Genomic DNA, 12,500 nt, shown 5'->3' on the forward strand with positions numbered 1-12,500 from the left:
ATTGACATATCGCGTGACGCGTTATAACAAGGCGTTATAACTCTGCCGTAGCTGCGGTACTATAATATCGAACGGAGGCCAAGTTAGCTGCCACGCGCCCGATCACGCAGGATCCATCGTGAGAGCATGTCTAATCGAAAAGGTAGGACGCACGTACACGTGTACAATTAGTTACAGACGGAAAGTGGCGATACGGGAATCGCTTTAGGTCGTCATTGATTCCAAGGCTGCGTTCTAATTTTAGCGGTTTGCAGGAGAGTGTAATACATATATGTATGTATGTACGTACACATCACACTCCTTCCGGCCGTGCATGCCGCGGTGCAACGCGCCCGAATGCACGAAGATTTTCGCTCCGCACCACAGTAGGTTTCTGAAGTCTCTGGGATGCCGAGCCGCCGCTGCGTTCGTAGATCTGCAGCCTCTTTCTCTCTATCTGTTCTTCCAATTCAATTGCTAAATTTTGGTAAGCGGATAAATTTCGAAACACAGTCGCGACTTGGTCATGAGGTCAGATAAGTGTGCTTACGTACATATTAATACGTAATCGAGGAATGTTAAGAACGCGGACGACTTGTGTGAGTTATGACTGTGAAATATATGCGATGGCACGCGTGGATTATCAAGTCAAACACTGCCGCCGTAATTTGCTACATTATGTATTCAACAGCGTAGAGACAGGCCGCGCGGTATTATTAATGGAAAACATAAAGTATGTTTCCGTGTAAAGTTCATCGATCCAGCTCATACCTATATTGTACATTATGTTTATGAATAAGCAAAAAAATTCCCACGGGGAATCTGTAAATTAAAGTTCTGACCGACGGAAAAGTTTATCAAGATCAAAAGGTCGGATCTGGCCGCGCGCGCGAACGAGGTAACTACCTGTGCGATGATTAATGTCTGGCACAGTTGGCTGACTGAAAATAAACGATGTGACTGAAAACGTAACGTGAAATAATACGTCGTGGTCATTATATACATGAGATAGAAATAAGATCACCGTACGCAGATATATGTATATATATTTTAACATAAATGTGTTCCGCGTGAAATTGAGTTCAAGGTCTACACGCTCGAGTAAAGAACCCAGCGGAGCGTTAGATCCTTCCGAAATACTGAAGGAAACTGAAGGAAACTGAAGGAAACTCGACGCGGGATGAATCGACTCAACAAGTGCCCGCCGTCGGGACGTCGTTGTCTAGTTGAGGAAAATCTCTCGGCGAGCTGATATACACACACGTTGAAGCGTGCAAAGCCGCGCTTCCCTTTCGCATGTTGCGTGAAATATGTACGATTGTGTGATCGACCGAGAGATCGCTGGACGCGATCGTAGAGCAGCTAACAGCGATTATAGCGCGGCTCATCTTGACCTTAGCCGATGGACGTGCCCCTTTTCCCGCGGCCACCGGCCATCGGGGGAGTCGCGACACCCCTCAGTGACGTGCCGAGCGTCGGGACGCTGCCACGCGTTCCGGCATCCGTGCCGCGTGTACGCGGACGATATGCCGTGCCCCTGCAATCCCCCACGGGCACCAGGAAGCGGCGTCGCATCTGCAGGAACTTGGTCTACCCGCGGGTTAAAACCGCGGCCCTCGTCAAGGATGCCGCACGCCGTCGCATCACACAGTTTTGCATGAGGATGACGGAGCATCGCGCGAAGGAGGATGAGGGAGACGACGACGACGACGTCGTTTGCGGCATCGGTATACGTTATTTGGTTTTCATAAAATCATTTCAATTGATAGAGATCTTTATACTTATATAACTGAAAAAGGACTCTATCTCTTCCTCTACATATATATAAACTATATATATACGATAAAACTCCTCTTTTTTCAATGTCTCTTTGTACGAATTGTTTATACGATTATTAAACATTAGATTTATCTAAAAATATTTTGCAAGCTGCTCAATTATTTAAATTACAATATATTTTTCTTGCATAATTTTGAAACTTATCTCGGTTTTTAACATTTTATTTTTGCATCAAGTAGGTTCCTGGTGAAAATAAAAATTGGAACGTAAGTCGAATGTAAGGGGAGAGTGACCGAAGCGTAAACGCAACTTCTAGGAGGCGAAAATTGGAACAGCGGAATGTAAAGAAAGCGTTAACGCTTCTTTACGTTCGACTTACGTTCCAATTTTTATTTTCACCAGGAACCTACTTGATGCAAAAATAAAATGTTAAAAACCGAGATAAGTTTCAAAATTATGCAAGAAAAATATATTGTAATTTAAATAATTGAGCAGCTTGCAAAATATTCTTAGATGAATCTAATGTTTAATAATCGTATAAACAATTCGTACAAAGAGACATTGAAAAAAGAGGAGTTTTATCGTATATATATATAGTTTATATATATGTAGAGGAAGAGATAGAGTCTTTTTTCAGTTACACGTGCTACTGTACGCAAGTTTCAAACAATCGATCACAGCATGTTTTGCTAATACAGCTATCATCCTGAACTTAAAGAAAAATTAACTTGACTTGACTTGACATTTTCTTTAATAATTTAGGAACAGACATTTTTCAATAAACTTGATATACTGCACGGCAAAAAATTTTAATGATTTCTTTGGATACTATCAAAATATGCTTCGCATATATCGTATATGAGTTTTCTGCTTATATAAAGGCGTTTAAAAATAGATATTACGGACACGCCGACCACGGTATCTTCGGAGATTTCGCCTCGCTTGAAAAACGGCATAATACGGACGAAATGGACGAAGTCCGTAACTGTCCAAACCATAGAGGGATTACCGCTGCGGTTGAGGATTCTACCATCTCTCAGAGACATCGAGGAAGATAACGGAAATTCCTCGGAGAAGTCCTCGAGATTTTGGAAATATCTGAGATTCTTAGGACGATTGACGTTATCGCAATTTGGTAGGTCAAATTATTGCGTAACGTTTAGCCGCTTAAGAATTTCCCATTTAAACTATTAAATTTTATTAATTTATAACTTATCGCAGGTCTTCTGTGGCTGCTCGTGACATGGACGGTGGCAGGTGCGGTGGCATTCTGCGCCACGGAAGGACCTCGCGAGCGCGAGCAGGTCGTGTCGCTAAAGAGTATGCAGAAGGATTTAGCGGTCGGCTTGGCGACGGAGTTGCGGCAATTGCGGACGGAGCAGGATCAGGACGTGGAGCCGTTATGGAGCGACAAGGTCCGCCAGTATGTCGCCAAACACGAGGAACTCCTTTTGGTCGCCGTCGGTTCCGGCTACGGTGAAGGTGGTAGTAGCGGACAGCTGTGGACATTTCCCGGTTGTGTGCTGTTCGCCATATCGCTAATTACCACTTTAGGTGTGTTAATTAATTGGAATTCTAGACTAATTCTTAATGAGTCTAGAATCAATTCTTATAAATAATTACATATAAATCGTCTTACTCCCAAAGATTATATTACATGTTTTCTCTTAAATATTCTTAAATTTTACAGGTTTCGGAGCGCCGGTCCCGCGAACCACCGCTGGTCGCACGGTAGGAGTGATTTTCGCCGCTATCGGTATTCCCGCGCATTTCCTTCTTATACTGAATTTCGGTCTCATGGTGGCTTTTCGCCTACAAAAGTATGCGCTTGCCAGACAAAGCGTGCAACTCAACAATGCAAAATCCAGCTATTCTAGACGGATGCCGAGGTGGATCAAAATACTGTCGTTCGTTGTTTCAGGTAAATTTTTTTATATCGAGTCCATATAAAAATTTTACCTGAATATATTCCTATAATTATTCCCATTCGCTTTCATCTGTCGAAAATTAATTTAGAAGTTAGAAATAATAATTACGAAAACTTTGGGATTTTTGTCGTAGTCGCTTACTACGTTCTGGGGGTGCTGTGCTTCGGCATAGCGCGATCGAGACCGATCGCGGCGAGCGTGCTGTTTCCGTTGGACTTCACGGCGGCGGGCGGTCTTTCTACCATCGCCGGTCACGTACGGATATTGTACGGTCTGTATTTGGAAGGCGCTGTCACTATCGCGGCAATAGTGGTAGCTATATTACGAGTATCAGCAACGCAAAGTCTTACAAACATTGGACTGAAGTATGGCCTACTGACCGAATCTTAATGCGTTCAACTTTCGTACAATAATATTTTTCATCTTCTCGTCACATCCGTTACTATTGTGTCACAATTCGTCAATATTGCGTTTATCATGTTATTCATGCCATTTGTAAGCGAAGTTGACGAACAGCTACAACTTATCCTTGACTTTTGGATTATCTATAATTACACAATTACAAAAAAAAAAAAAAAAAACAAATAAACAGTCATGCAGATATGTGTTGTAGATAAATTTTTTATTTCGTAATAAAACGCGCAATAGTTACATTATAGTCAAATTAGATGAGCTATATATCTACATGTAGCCACATCTTTGTACAATTTACATCCAACATTTGCATTTTTATAATGCAGACGAAAAAAAAATAAAGATCAAAGGATGAAGGAACGTAGAATAGCATTTCTAGGTACATACTATGTAAAGAGATACGTGTGCCGAGAATTTATTTTACAAATATACATCGTCTCGATCAAGATAAACAACAGACAGATATATTTATCTTCATGTACACTTTATTTAAATAAGATGTAATAAAGACAAACTTGTAAGCTATGATACGACTGTACAGCTATACGTTTATCTAAACGGCATCAGGGTGGCATCACTTCGCTCATAATCGATAATCCATGCTTGTTTTTTTTTTCTTAACTTGATCGAAAGTGTATACGTATAATTTCAGGCCCGAAAAAGGACTCCCATTTTTCATGATGATACTAGCGCGTATACGATTTACATATTTATTATACGTAACGACGCGAGCAGCACTCTCTAGATCTCTACAGATTGCTTTAAACGTCTGCGATTACTGGGGCACTTTTTGTCGTTGCATTCCAGCGTTAGTATCATTTTTACTATCGACGTTCGACGTATCTTTGGTGTGTACGGACTTATTATTAAGAGGTTTGTCCCCCGGATGCTCGGGCTCAGAAGATAAAGACTGGTTTTCGTGATTTTTTTTAGGTTTAGACGTATTTCCTAGTGCTATCCGTATAGATTCCACCAAGTGCAATGGACCAGAATAGCATTCCTTCGTACCTGCGGATAAATTTATATTTATATCGACACATTTCTAATATCTTTTGTTAGGATGTACATATCATACACGAGTCCAAAACACATAAAATCAATCAGGCTGTAGAAGGCTAATTGATTTTACAGAGATTTTATAATGGCAACTTAACAATTGCGATAAATAATTCTTATCGCATCTTCGCCGCGAAATAATCAATTCCAAAAAATAATCTCGACTGTAAAAAAATCTATTTCTCGAATATGCTTGGTTAAACACAACGTACAATCGGAGAATTAAAGTAATGAATTTACAATTCTGTGTGAAACATTCTGCTCTAGTTATTATTATAGAGTATACGTCGTGTATTTGCAATAAATGTATCACAGATATGTTCCGTTTAGTTTTACTTACAATTTATTCTTTATCCAAATATAGCTTTTTTAATTTTTCCAAGTAGACCATCATTCTGATCATTTTGGACCTCTTGTCTCGCTTGAGTTTGCACCTTTGGACCTTCCGCGCCTAGAAAAAACATTGGAACTACTAATGAAGGAAACTCTATTTGAAAACATGATCATCATTACACTGAATTAGTTACGTATTAAAGTCTCACTCAAATTCCTGTTATCGCAAAAATTTTGATGAGAATTTTTCTCGTTTCATTTCGTAAAACACCAATGAAACGCACTTGTAACATTTCAATATGTTTTATTTAATTAGTAACAGCAGGTACACAGGGGAAAACTCAAGCGACGCATAATCTAATGAAAATATTGCGCTGATGCAATAAAAATAACATTTTTGCAGTACCATTAAATATTCGACACAACAAATATACCTACAGATCGCTAGAATGTTCGAAATAATGTATTAAAAATGACGATTTACGTTTCATTGCTTGTCCTTACCGTCTGTTTTATATGTTACACCATGTATACTGCCGGGAGTATTGGTCTCAAGCTCGGCGTACGCCTGAAACAACGCCCGCTGCTTCTCGGTCAACTTTTTCGGCACGGTGATTTTGACGTTCACGTAATGATCACCGTAGCCCAGTCCGTCGACCTTCTTCAATCCCTTGCCGCTCAAGCGAATTCGCGTGTGGGACGACGTGCCCGGCACTATTTGTATCGTCTGATCCTCGTACACGCCCTCCACTCGTATCGTACCGCCCAGCACCGCCTGCGCCAGCGAGACTTCCGCGTCGGTGTGCACGTCGGGCCCGTCGCGACGGAAGTATCGGGACTTCTCCACGTGGAATGTCACGAATATCTCCTTCCTGCCCACCGCCATGCGGATCGTTTGACCGTCCTCCACTCCGGCTGGCACTGGCACCGTTATTTTTTTACGTTGCACCTACAAAAATGCGGCAATCAAAGCACAATAATTAATTTTCAAATAAAATAATGCAACAATGGTATATAAATTAATTATATTCTTATCTATATAATATATAGATGTATAAAAAATATTATCCATATAATATATATAAAATAATACTCTTAACTAGTAATACTCGAGATAGAATCAAGTGACATTCTCATACCGTTTGTCCTTTCGCATTGCACTCCGTGCAAGGGAACTTGATGTGTATCCTCGTGCCTTGACAGTATCGACAAGTCGAGCTCATTACGAACGGACCGGTGGCTATCGTCTCCATCCCCGTACCGTTGCAATATTGACACTTTACCGGCTTAGTTCCTAGCTCGCAGCGCGAACCACCGCATTTCGGGCAATTGTCCACCACGTTCACGTTAATGTCCTTGTTCACACCTCTGGCAGCTTGGGAGAACGTTAAATTCATTATCACCTGTAATAAGAGAAGTGTGTTAATCATGTGCCAGTGCATTAATCAGGAAATAAATTGGAATCGTATCTGCACACCTCCTGAGCCGCCCCGAAGCCGTACTTCGTTTCCGAAAAGTCTTCAAAATCGCTGAAGGCCCCACTTTGGAATCCGGCGTCGCCGAATATTTTTCTAAACAATTCCTCAGCGTTGACGGTCGATCTGTACTGCCAGTGTTGATTGTAGCTCTTGGGTCCCTGGCCCTGGCCCATGCCCATCTGCTCCGAGGTTGCGCCCCACGTATCATACTCTTTCCTCTTGGTGCTGTCGCTCAACACTTCGTACGCCTCGGAAACTTCTTGAAACTTCTGATTGGCGCTCGGGTCTCCTTTATTCGTGTCGGGATGATACTTCTTAGCGAGCTCATAATACGCCTTCTTTATGTCTTTGGCCGCGGCGTTCTTGGAGACACCCAGGATTTCGTAATAGTTACGCTTAGCTAATAATCTACTTGATAGATGTATGGCCCTATGCGGCTGCACTATTCTTCCTACGTCTGAAACAGATGTTGGATATCAATAGGTATGAAAATTTTCTATTTGCATATGAATAAAAATAGAATATATACTTGAGATATCCAAATAATTAAAAATAGAGAAAATTAGCTCTTCCATTGTGCATCAGTGGACATTTGCACAGGTACTTTTACAGACAGTGGCATTCAAAGGGAAAATAGCTTTCTCTAGAACGTAGGACTTTCTAGTAGGGCTGGTGATTTGCTTCGAAGGTTTCGACATTCGAATTTTGAAGTTTCAAAGATTCGAAGCTTCAGCATTAAAATCTTCGAATTCTTTCGAAGCTTGATGTTTAAGGTGCTTTTGAAGTTTTGAAAAATACATTCGTGCAAATGAATTTATTCAGAAAATTTACAAATATTATAGATAAAAAGAAGTAATGTATATGATCAAAATATATATACATAATTATTCTTAAAAAATTGGATATTACAACCTGAAATATTACAAATTAATAAGTTGATACACATGTGATTAAAACTTGATACACATGTGATTAAGGAAAGATAATGATCAATAAAAAAAACAATCAAATTAAGAAAATTGAAAAAAATAAAAATAAATTTATTCTTAAATAAATGAACAAAAATAAAATAAATATAATTGTTTTGGCATTATTAAATCTTGCTCAGCATAAAACAATCTCAAAAACAGAAAATTTAAAATCATAAAATTAATAAAAATTAATTTTTTAATTAAATTTGCACAAATGTACTTTTCGAAAACTTCGAAACTTCGAAGGCACCTTAAACCTCGAAGCTTCGGATATTTGAAGTAAAAAGTAACAGCCCTACTTTCTAGAGTATTCTCGACAGCCTAGTGCATGTATGACACACATGCATATATACAACTCGCGGATTTGCAGGTTATGTTAATACATCGTAAAAACGTTGCACGTCGAACGACGAGGAACGCGCTACGGGTGAAAACTCGGACGGTCGAAGACGGGCACGTGGACGCGACGGGCGAGGGGGTCGCTGACACGCCGACGAGAGGCGTCGGGAGCGGAGTTTCGTCGGGAAAGCGAGATAATGATGTAATCCAGCGAGGCACGAGTGCAACGGAGTGTCTTACTTTTTTCGCGGCTCCAGCTGCCGACAGTCGACGCGACGGTCACCACGTGTCGCTGGCACCCGCCGCATTGCCGCAATACGCCGCGCGAGAGCTTGCTCAGCTTATTGCTCCCGATCAGATTGATGGTCTTCGGGCGGAGGATCGCGGCGAGCCCCTTGCCGGTCGCCATGTTGCACGAGAGACGCATGGCGACAGGCACGGAAGGTTATGATACTTGCGATCGGATCGGCTGGCTGCGCTGCCGTGGTCGGTCCTTTGCGCAACGCGGTCGGCGCAACTTCCTGTCGGCTGTCCTCGTGCAACCGAAACCCGAAGCAACCCGAACTCCGAAGTCCGAAGTCGCCCGAAGCTCGTCGAGGCGCGCGTGGTGTTTCAGAGCTAACCTCAAATTCAGTGGTCCGCGCAATACTGTGGTTCGCGTTCTGTGTTCTAAACTGTTGTGATTTGGAATGCGCGAAAACGGAAAAGTATGTCGAGAATAGTCGAATCCTTGAAGGAGCTGAACGTCAAGAACGACATGGGGGCACATGGACGAGACAATGAGAGAGCCGACAGGAAGATCGAGCTGAAGCTGTCGTTGGAGGAAAGAGTGTCGCCCGACGAGAATTACATCCTCTCCGTCTGTGGAACTCAAAGGCAAATTCTATGTTTCTTTATAGAACATTTCATGTCAAATTTGAACAAAAGCATGGAAACGTGTGCTCCAGTGCTCCAAATGCGTTTTCTATTATTTTACGTAAAAACTGAAAATTCAGCTGTATTGAGTTATTTTCTTAACAGGAATATCTTGTCAACGATAAATATATTATTTTCTAAATGTATTTTCTTATCTAAATGCCCAATAAAATATATTTTCAGTAATTTTTATTATTAATATTTTCGTTTAAATGCCCACAGTTTGGAGCATTTATTTATTAAGCTTTATACTTGAGACATGACATGATATGAGATGATCTGATATTACAGTTAATTTTATTCCGTCATATTAATGTTGTTCATTCTGTTATATGTCATTGTTTGCTTGTACATATAGTGAGCAAGAATTCAGGATTGCAACAGCAGTGTCAGACGATTCATGCGTGATATATTCTGTCGGTGAGTCCTTGAGACGAACGACTACCTTGGATCATAATCAAGCGCCCATCGTGGGAGTTAAGTTCAGTTCTACTTCAAAAAATATATTGTATATTGCAACTAATAATGGATTAATCACTGCGTGTGATTTGCGTGCGAAGGGAAAGGTTGTGGCAGAGTTTAAAGGTAACTGTCAGCTCCAACGATTGTATAAACACAATTTCTCCATCGGTAAAAATTCTAGCTATATCGCAATGTTACAGATAATACAGAGGATGGCAAAACGAAGCCTTTGGCTAGCTTTGACCTCAGCTGCGACGAGAGGCTCATGGCCGGTGGGACGGAACACACGAGTGGAGATGCGTTTATCCTGTTTTGGGACATAAGACAAAGTAGTTCAAAAACAGATAAAAACAATCTCCTCGGGGGATATTGGGAATCTCACATGGATGACGTCACCTGTCTGACCTTTCATCCCGACAAGCGGAATGTTTTGGCGTCGGGTAGTACGGATGGTCTGATGAATATATTCGACCTGACTCAATCCTCAGAAGATTTGGCTTTAACAAGCTCTTTAAACACCGAATCATCAGTGGTGAGAAAATTAGCTCTGCTGTTTTACATAAGATTGTCTGAAAAACATTAATTATAGCCTATTTATTTATTTTTTTAGGATAGGCTGGGTTGGTTAACTGATGATTCTCTATGGTGTACAACGCATATACACACGCTACAGTTATGGGAATGCGAAGGTGCTAGTGCATATGCGTCGTTTGCGCGTAGTGATTTAGCCGTGTCACAGGTATATGGACAGTTTTTGTAATTATATCACTATTTATCGTTTTTCACATAATGGAATAATGTTGAAATAATGTTGGGGCTAATGTTGAAAAATTATATTTATTACAGACTGATGATCCTGATAATTGTTACTTGGTGAGATTCCATGCTACAAAGGCATTTGAACCATTCCTGTTGGCGGGTTCTAGCACAGCCAAAGGGTGATTACTAATTTATTAATTTACAATGTACAAGTGTATTTATACACTATTCAAAACAATAAGAATTTTTTAGATTGACAATTGCGTAGAATGACTAGAAATGATTTCTTATTTGTTTTAAATAGTATATTCAGATGGATATAAAATTCCTTACAACGTATAACATTTATATTTATTCAGGGAAAATCTAAGATGCTTGAGCGTTAGGAAGAATCGTTTAGAACCGTGTTACAATCTTGTAGGGAATAAACAAATAGTACGGGACAGCTGGGTGCATGAAAAGGTAAATATGTTTTAGTTAGATTAAGGAATTACTTTTTTGAAGATAACTCGATAACAACCTCGTATTCTCGATTCTGCAGAGTGGTTGCTTGGTGACGGTCGGCGAGAAAGGCATCGTCAACGTGTGGCGACAAGCGGAATCGTCGACACAGCAAAGTTCGAGTCATAAGTTGTTAACTAAAATTGGAACTGGCCGACATCACAGAAATAAACCCTATTAAATAAAAAATGAACATTTAGGAAAAAGTTATTAGAATAGATTTTTTTATGTGGAAAAGTGTTTTTTTTTTTTCTCAAAGTGGATCGTATCAGCGGAATTGGAGCAATGAACGTTCATCGAAATGTCATAATAATTGTATATTTTCTTCACATTCTTTTTTATTACAGTAACAGTTGTATGTACATTTATAATAAATAGGTATTATTTGTTTATGCGATTATTCAACGGCGAGTCATATACCGATAAAAAAAATGCAGCCACGGGTTTCCGTGGTTTATAAATGCTAAGGAATGTAAATCACATGTAACTGCGGATACATGGAATTAATAGACGTGGAAGAAAAGAACAAGACAGACCGCAGAAGTCGCGCGCGACTTGCAAGGAAACCGGATTTTCTTCTGCCACATACGAGGATTGGGATTAATAAAACGGACGATATTGTGGCAATCGTCACATAAAGATTCGATGGAATCGATACTCAGTTGTGATAGAGAACAATCAACCAAATAATTCAATAGGAATAATAACAATTGATAGTAGGTTTTACAGTCTCTGCGTTTGAAAATCGTCAAAATTCAAGAAGACCTCCCATCGCCGATCCATGAGCGTATCATAATAACCAAAAACACACGCCCGCTTATTACACAGTATGTAATATTACATTAACGATTTAAAAGACGATCGCAGTAGCGAGTATCACAATGATAACAGTAGATATAGTTTTAGAGCGAAACGGTAGTATAGGTACAGAGTAAACGTACAAAAATACTTCCCATGAGCATCGGGGACGTAAAGATTCGCTAAAACGTGGAAAACCGCGTTACTATAATTCCATTTATATATATATAATATTTCTATATATATATATATGTATATATATATCATCTTTATAGATATATATATTCTTTCTCAAACTTTGCGTCGCCACGTGACATTATATTTATAAAAAAAAAAAGAAAAAAAGAAACGCCACGAGACGCGCGTAGGCCGTCGCACTATTCCTCAGCTGTCGCCAATTTGATTCTTCGCGTGTTATTCCGCAGGATTGTGTTCTTACTTCATTTATTTGTATCAGTCGACGAAGCATACATGCGACGAAGACGGGAGATTGACGGATACTTCATCGATCGCCATTGTCAAAACTTGCTTCATCGCATTTATGTCTTCCGAAACGACTATGAGCGTGCGGATTGTTCTCTCGGGTCGGTCTAAGATCGATCTTTCTTAACGACTTTCTTTCGTTTGATCTGATGGTCACGCTGTAGATGCATCATCTATATACGATGAAGTCGAACACTCATCCGCGCGGCGGACGCTACACAACAGCTACACAATCGCAAAAATATCACCTCGCGAGCTTGTGTCACACGCTCGGTATTGCAGTAGGTAGTAAACAATATAGTATA

The 12,500-nt window shown here is 40.3% G+C and overlaps 3 protein-coding genes across 5 annotated transcripts; 2 read left to right on the plus strand and 1 right to left on the minus strand.

Annotated features, from left to right (window-relative positions):
- Positions 1 to 305: 305 nt before the first annotated feature.
- Positions 306 to 4,625, plus strand: LOC105462678 (potassium channel subfamily K member 10-like). 2 transcript variants are annotated; one of them, XM_011709469.1, is made up of 6 exons: positions 306 to 466; positions 1,061 to 1,706; positions 2,654 to 2,893; positions 2,980 to 3,312; positions 3,449 to 3,679; positions 3,820 to 4,625. In XM_011709469.1, the coding sequence occupies exons 2-6, from the start codon at positions 1,382 to 1,384 to the stop codon at positions 4,074 to 4,076; spliced, it is 1,386 nt and encodes a 461-aa protein (XP_011707771.1). In that variant the 5' UTR covers positions 306 to 466; positions 1,061 to 1,381; the 3' UTR covers positions 4,077 to 4,625. The 2 variants fall into 2 exon arrangements, with proteins under 2 accessions (XP_011707771.1, XP_011707770.1); XM_011709468.1 differs by having other exon boundaries at positions 306 to 1,706.
- LOC105462677 (protein tumorous imaginal discs, mitochondrial-like) lies at positions 4,500 to 8,766 on the minus strand. Of its 2 annotated transcripts, XM_011709467.1 has the most exons (6): positions 8,518 to 8,766; positions 6,967 to 7,424; positions 6,629 to 6,892; positions 5,994 to 6,438; positions 5,497 to 5,607; positions 5,024 to 5,108 (listed from the first exon to the last, which is right to left on the minus strand). In XM_011709467.1, exons 1-5 carry the CDS (start codon positions 8,702 to 8,704, stop codon positions 5,507 to 5,509), a joined length of 1,455 nt encoding a protein of 484 aa, XP_011707769.1. In that variant the 5' UTR covers positions 8,705 to 8,766; the 3' UTR covers positions 5,024 to 5,108; positions 5,497 to 5,506. The 2 variants fall into 2 exon arrangements, with proteins under 2 accessions (XP_011707768.1, XP_011707769.1); XM_011709466.1 differs by lacking the exon at positions 5,497 to 5,607 and having other exon boundaries at positions 4,500 to 5,108; positions 8,518 to 8,760.
- Positions 8,767 to 8,837: 71 nt separating this feature from the next.
- On the plus strand, positions 8,838 to 11,120 carry LOC105462679 (WD repeat-containing protein 89). The gene is made up of 7 exons (XM_011709470.1): positions 8,838 to 9,153; positions 9,551 to 9,777; positions 9,855 to 10,186; positions 10,265 to 10,393; positions 10,501 to 10,592; positions 10,773 to 10,875; positions 10,955 to 11,120. The coding sequence occupies exons 1-7, from the start codon at positions 8,987 to 8,989 to the stop codon at positions 11,093 to 11,095; spliced, it is 1,191 nt and encodes a 396-aa protein (XP_011707772.1). The 5' UTR covers positions 8,838 to 8,986; the 3' UTR covers positions 11,096 to 11,120.
- Positions 11,121 to 12,500: the final 1,380 nt, after the last annotated feature.

This window comes from Wasmannia auropunctata, unplaced genomic scaffold (assembly GCF_000956235.1).
Source record: "Wasmannia auropunctata unplaced genomic scaffold, wasmannia.A_1.0 LD336095.1, whole genome shotgun sequence".
Classification (NCBI taxonomy): Eukaryota; Metazoa; Arthropoda; class Insecta; order Hymenoptera; family Formicidae; genus Wasmannia; species Wasmannia auropunctata.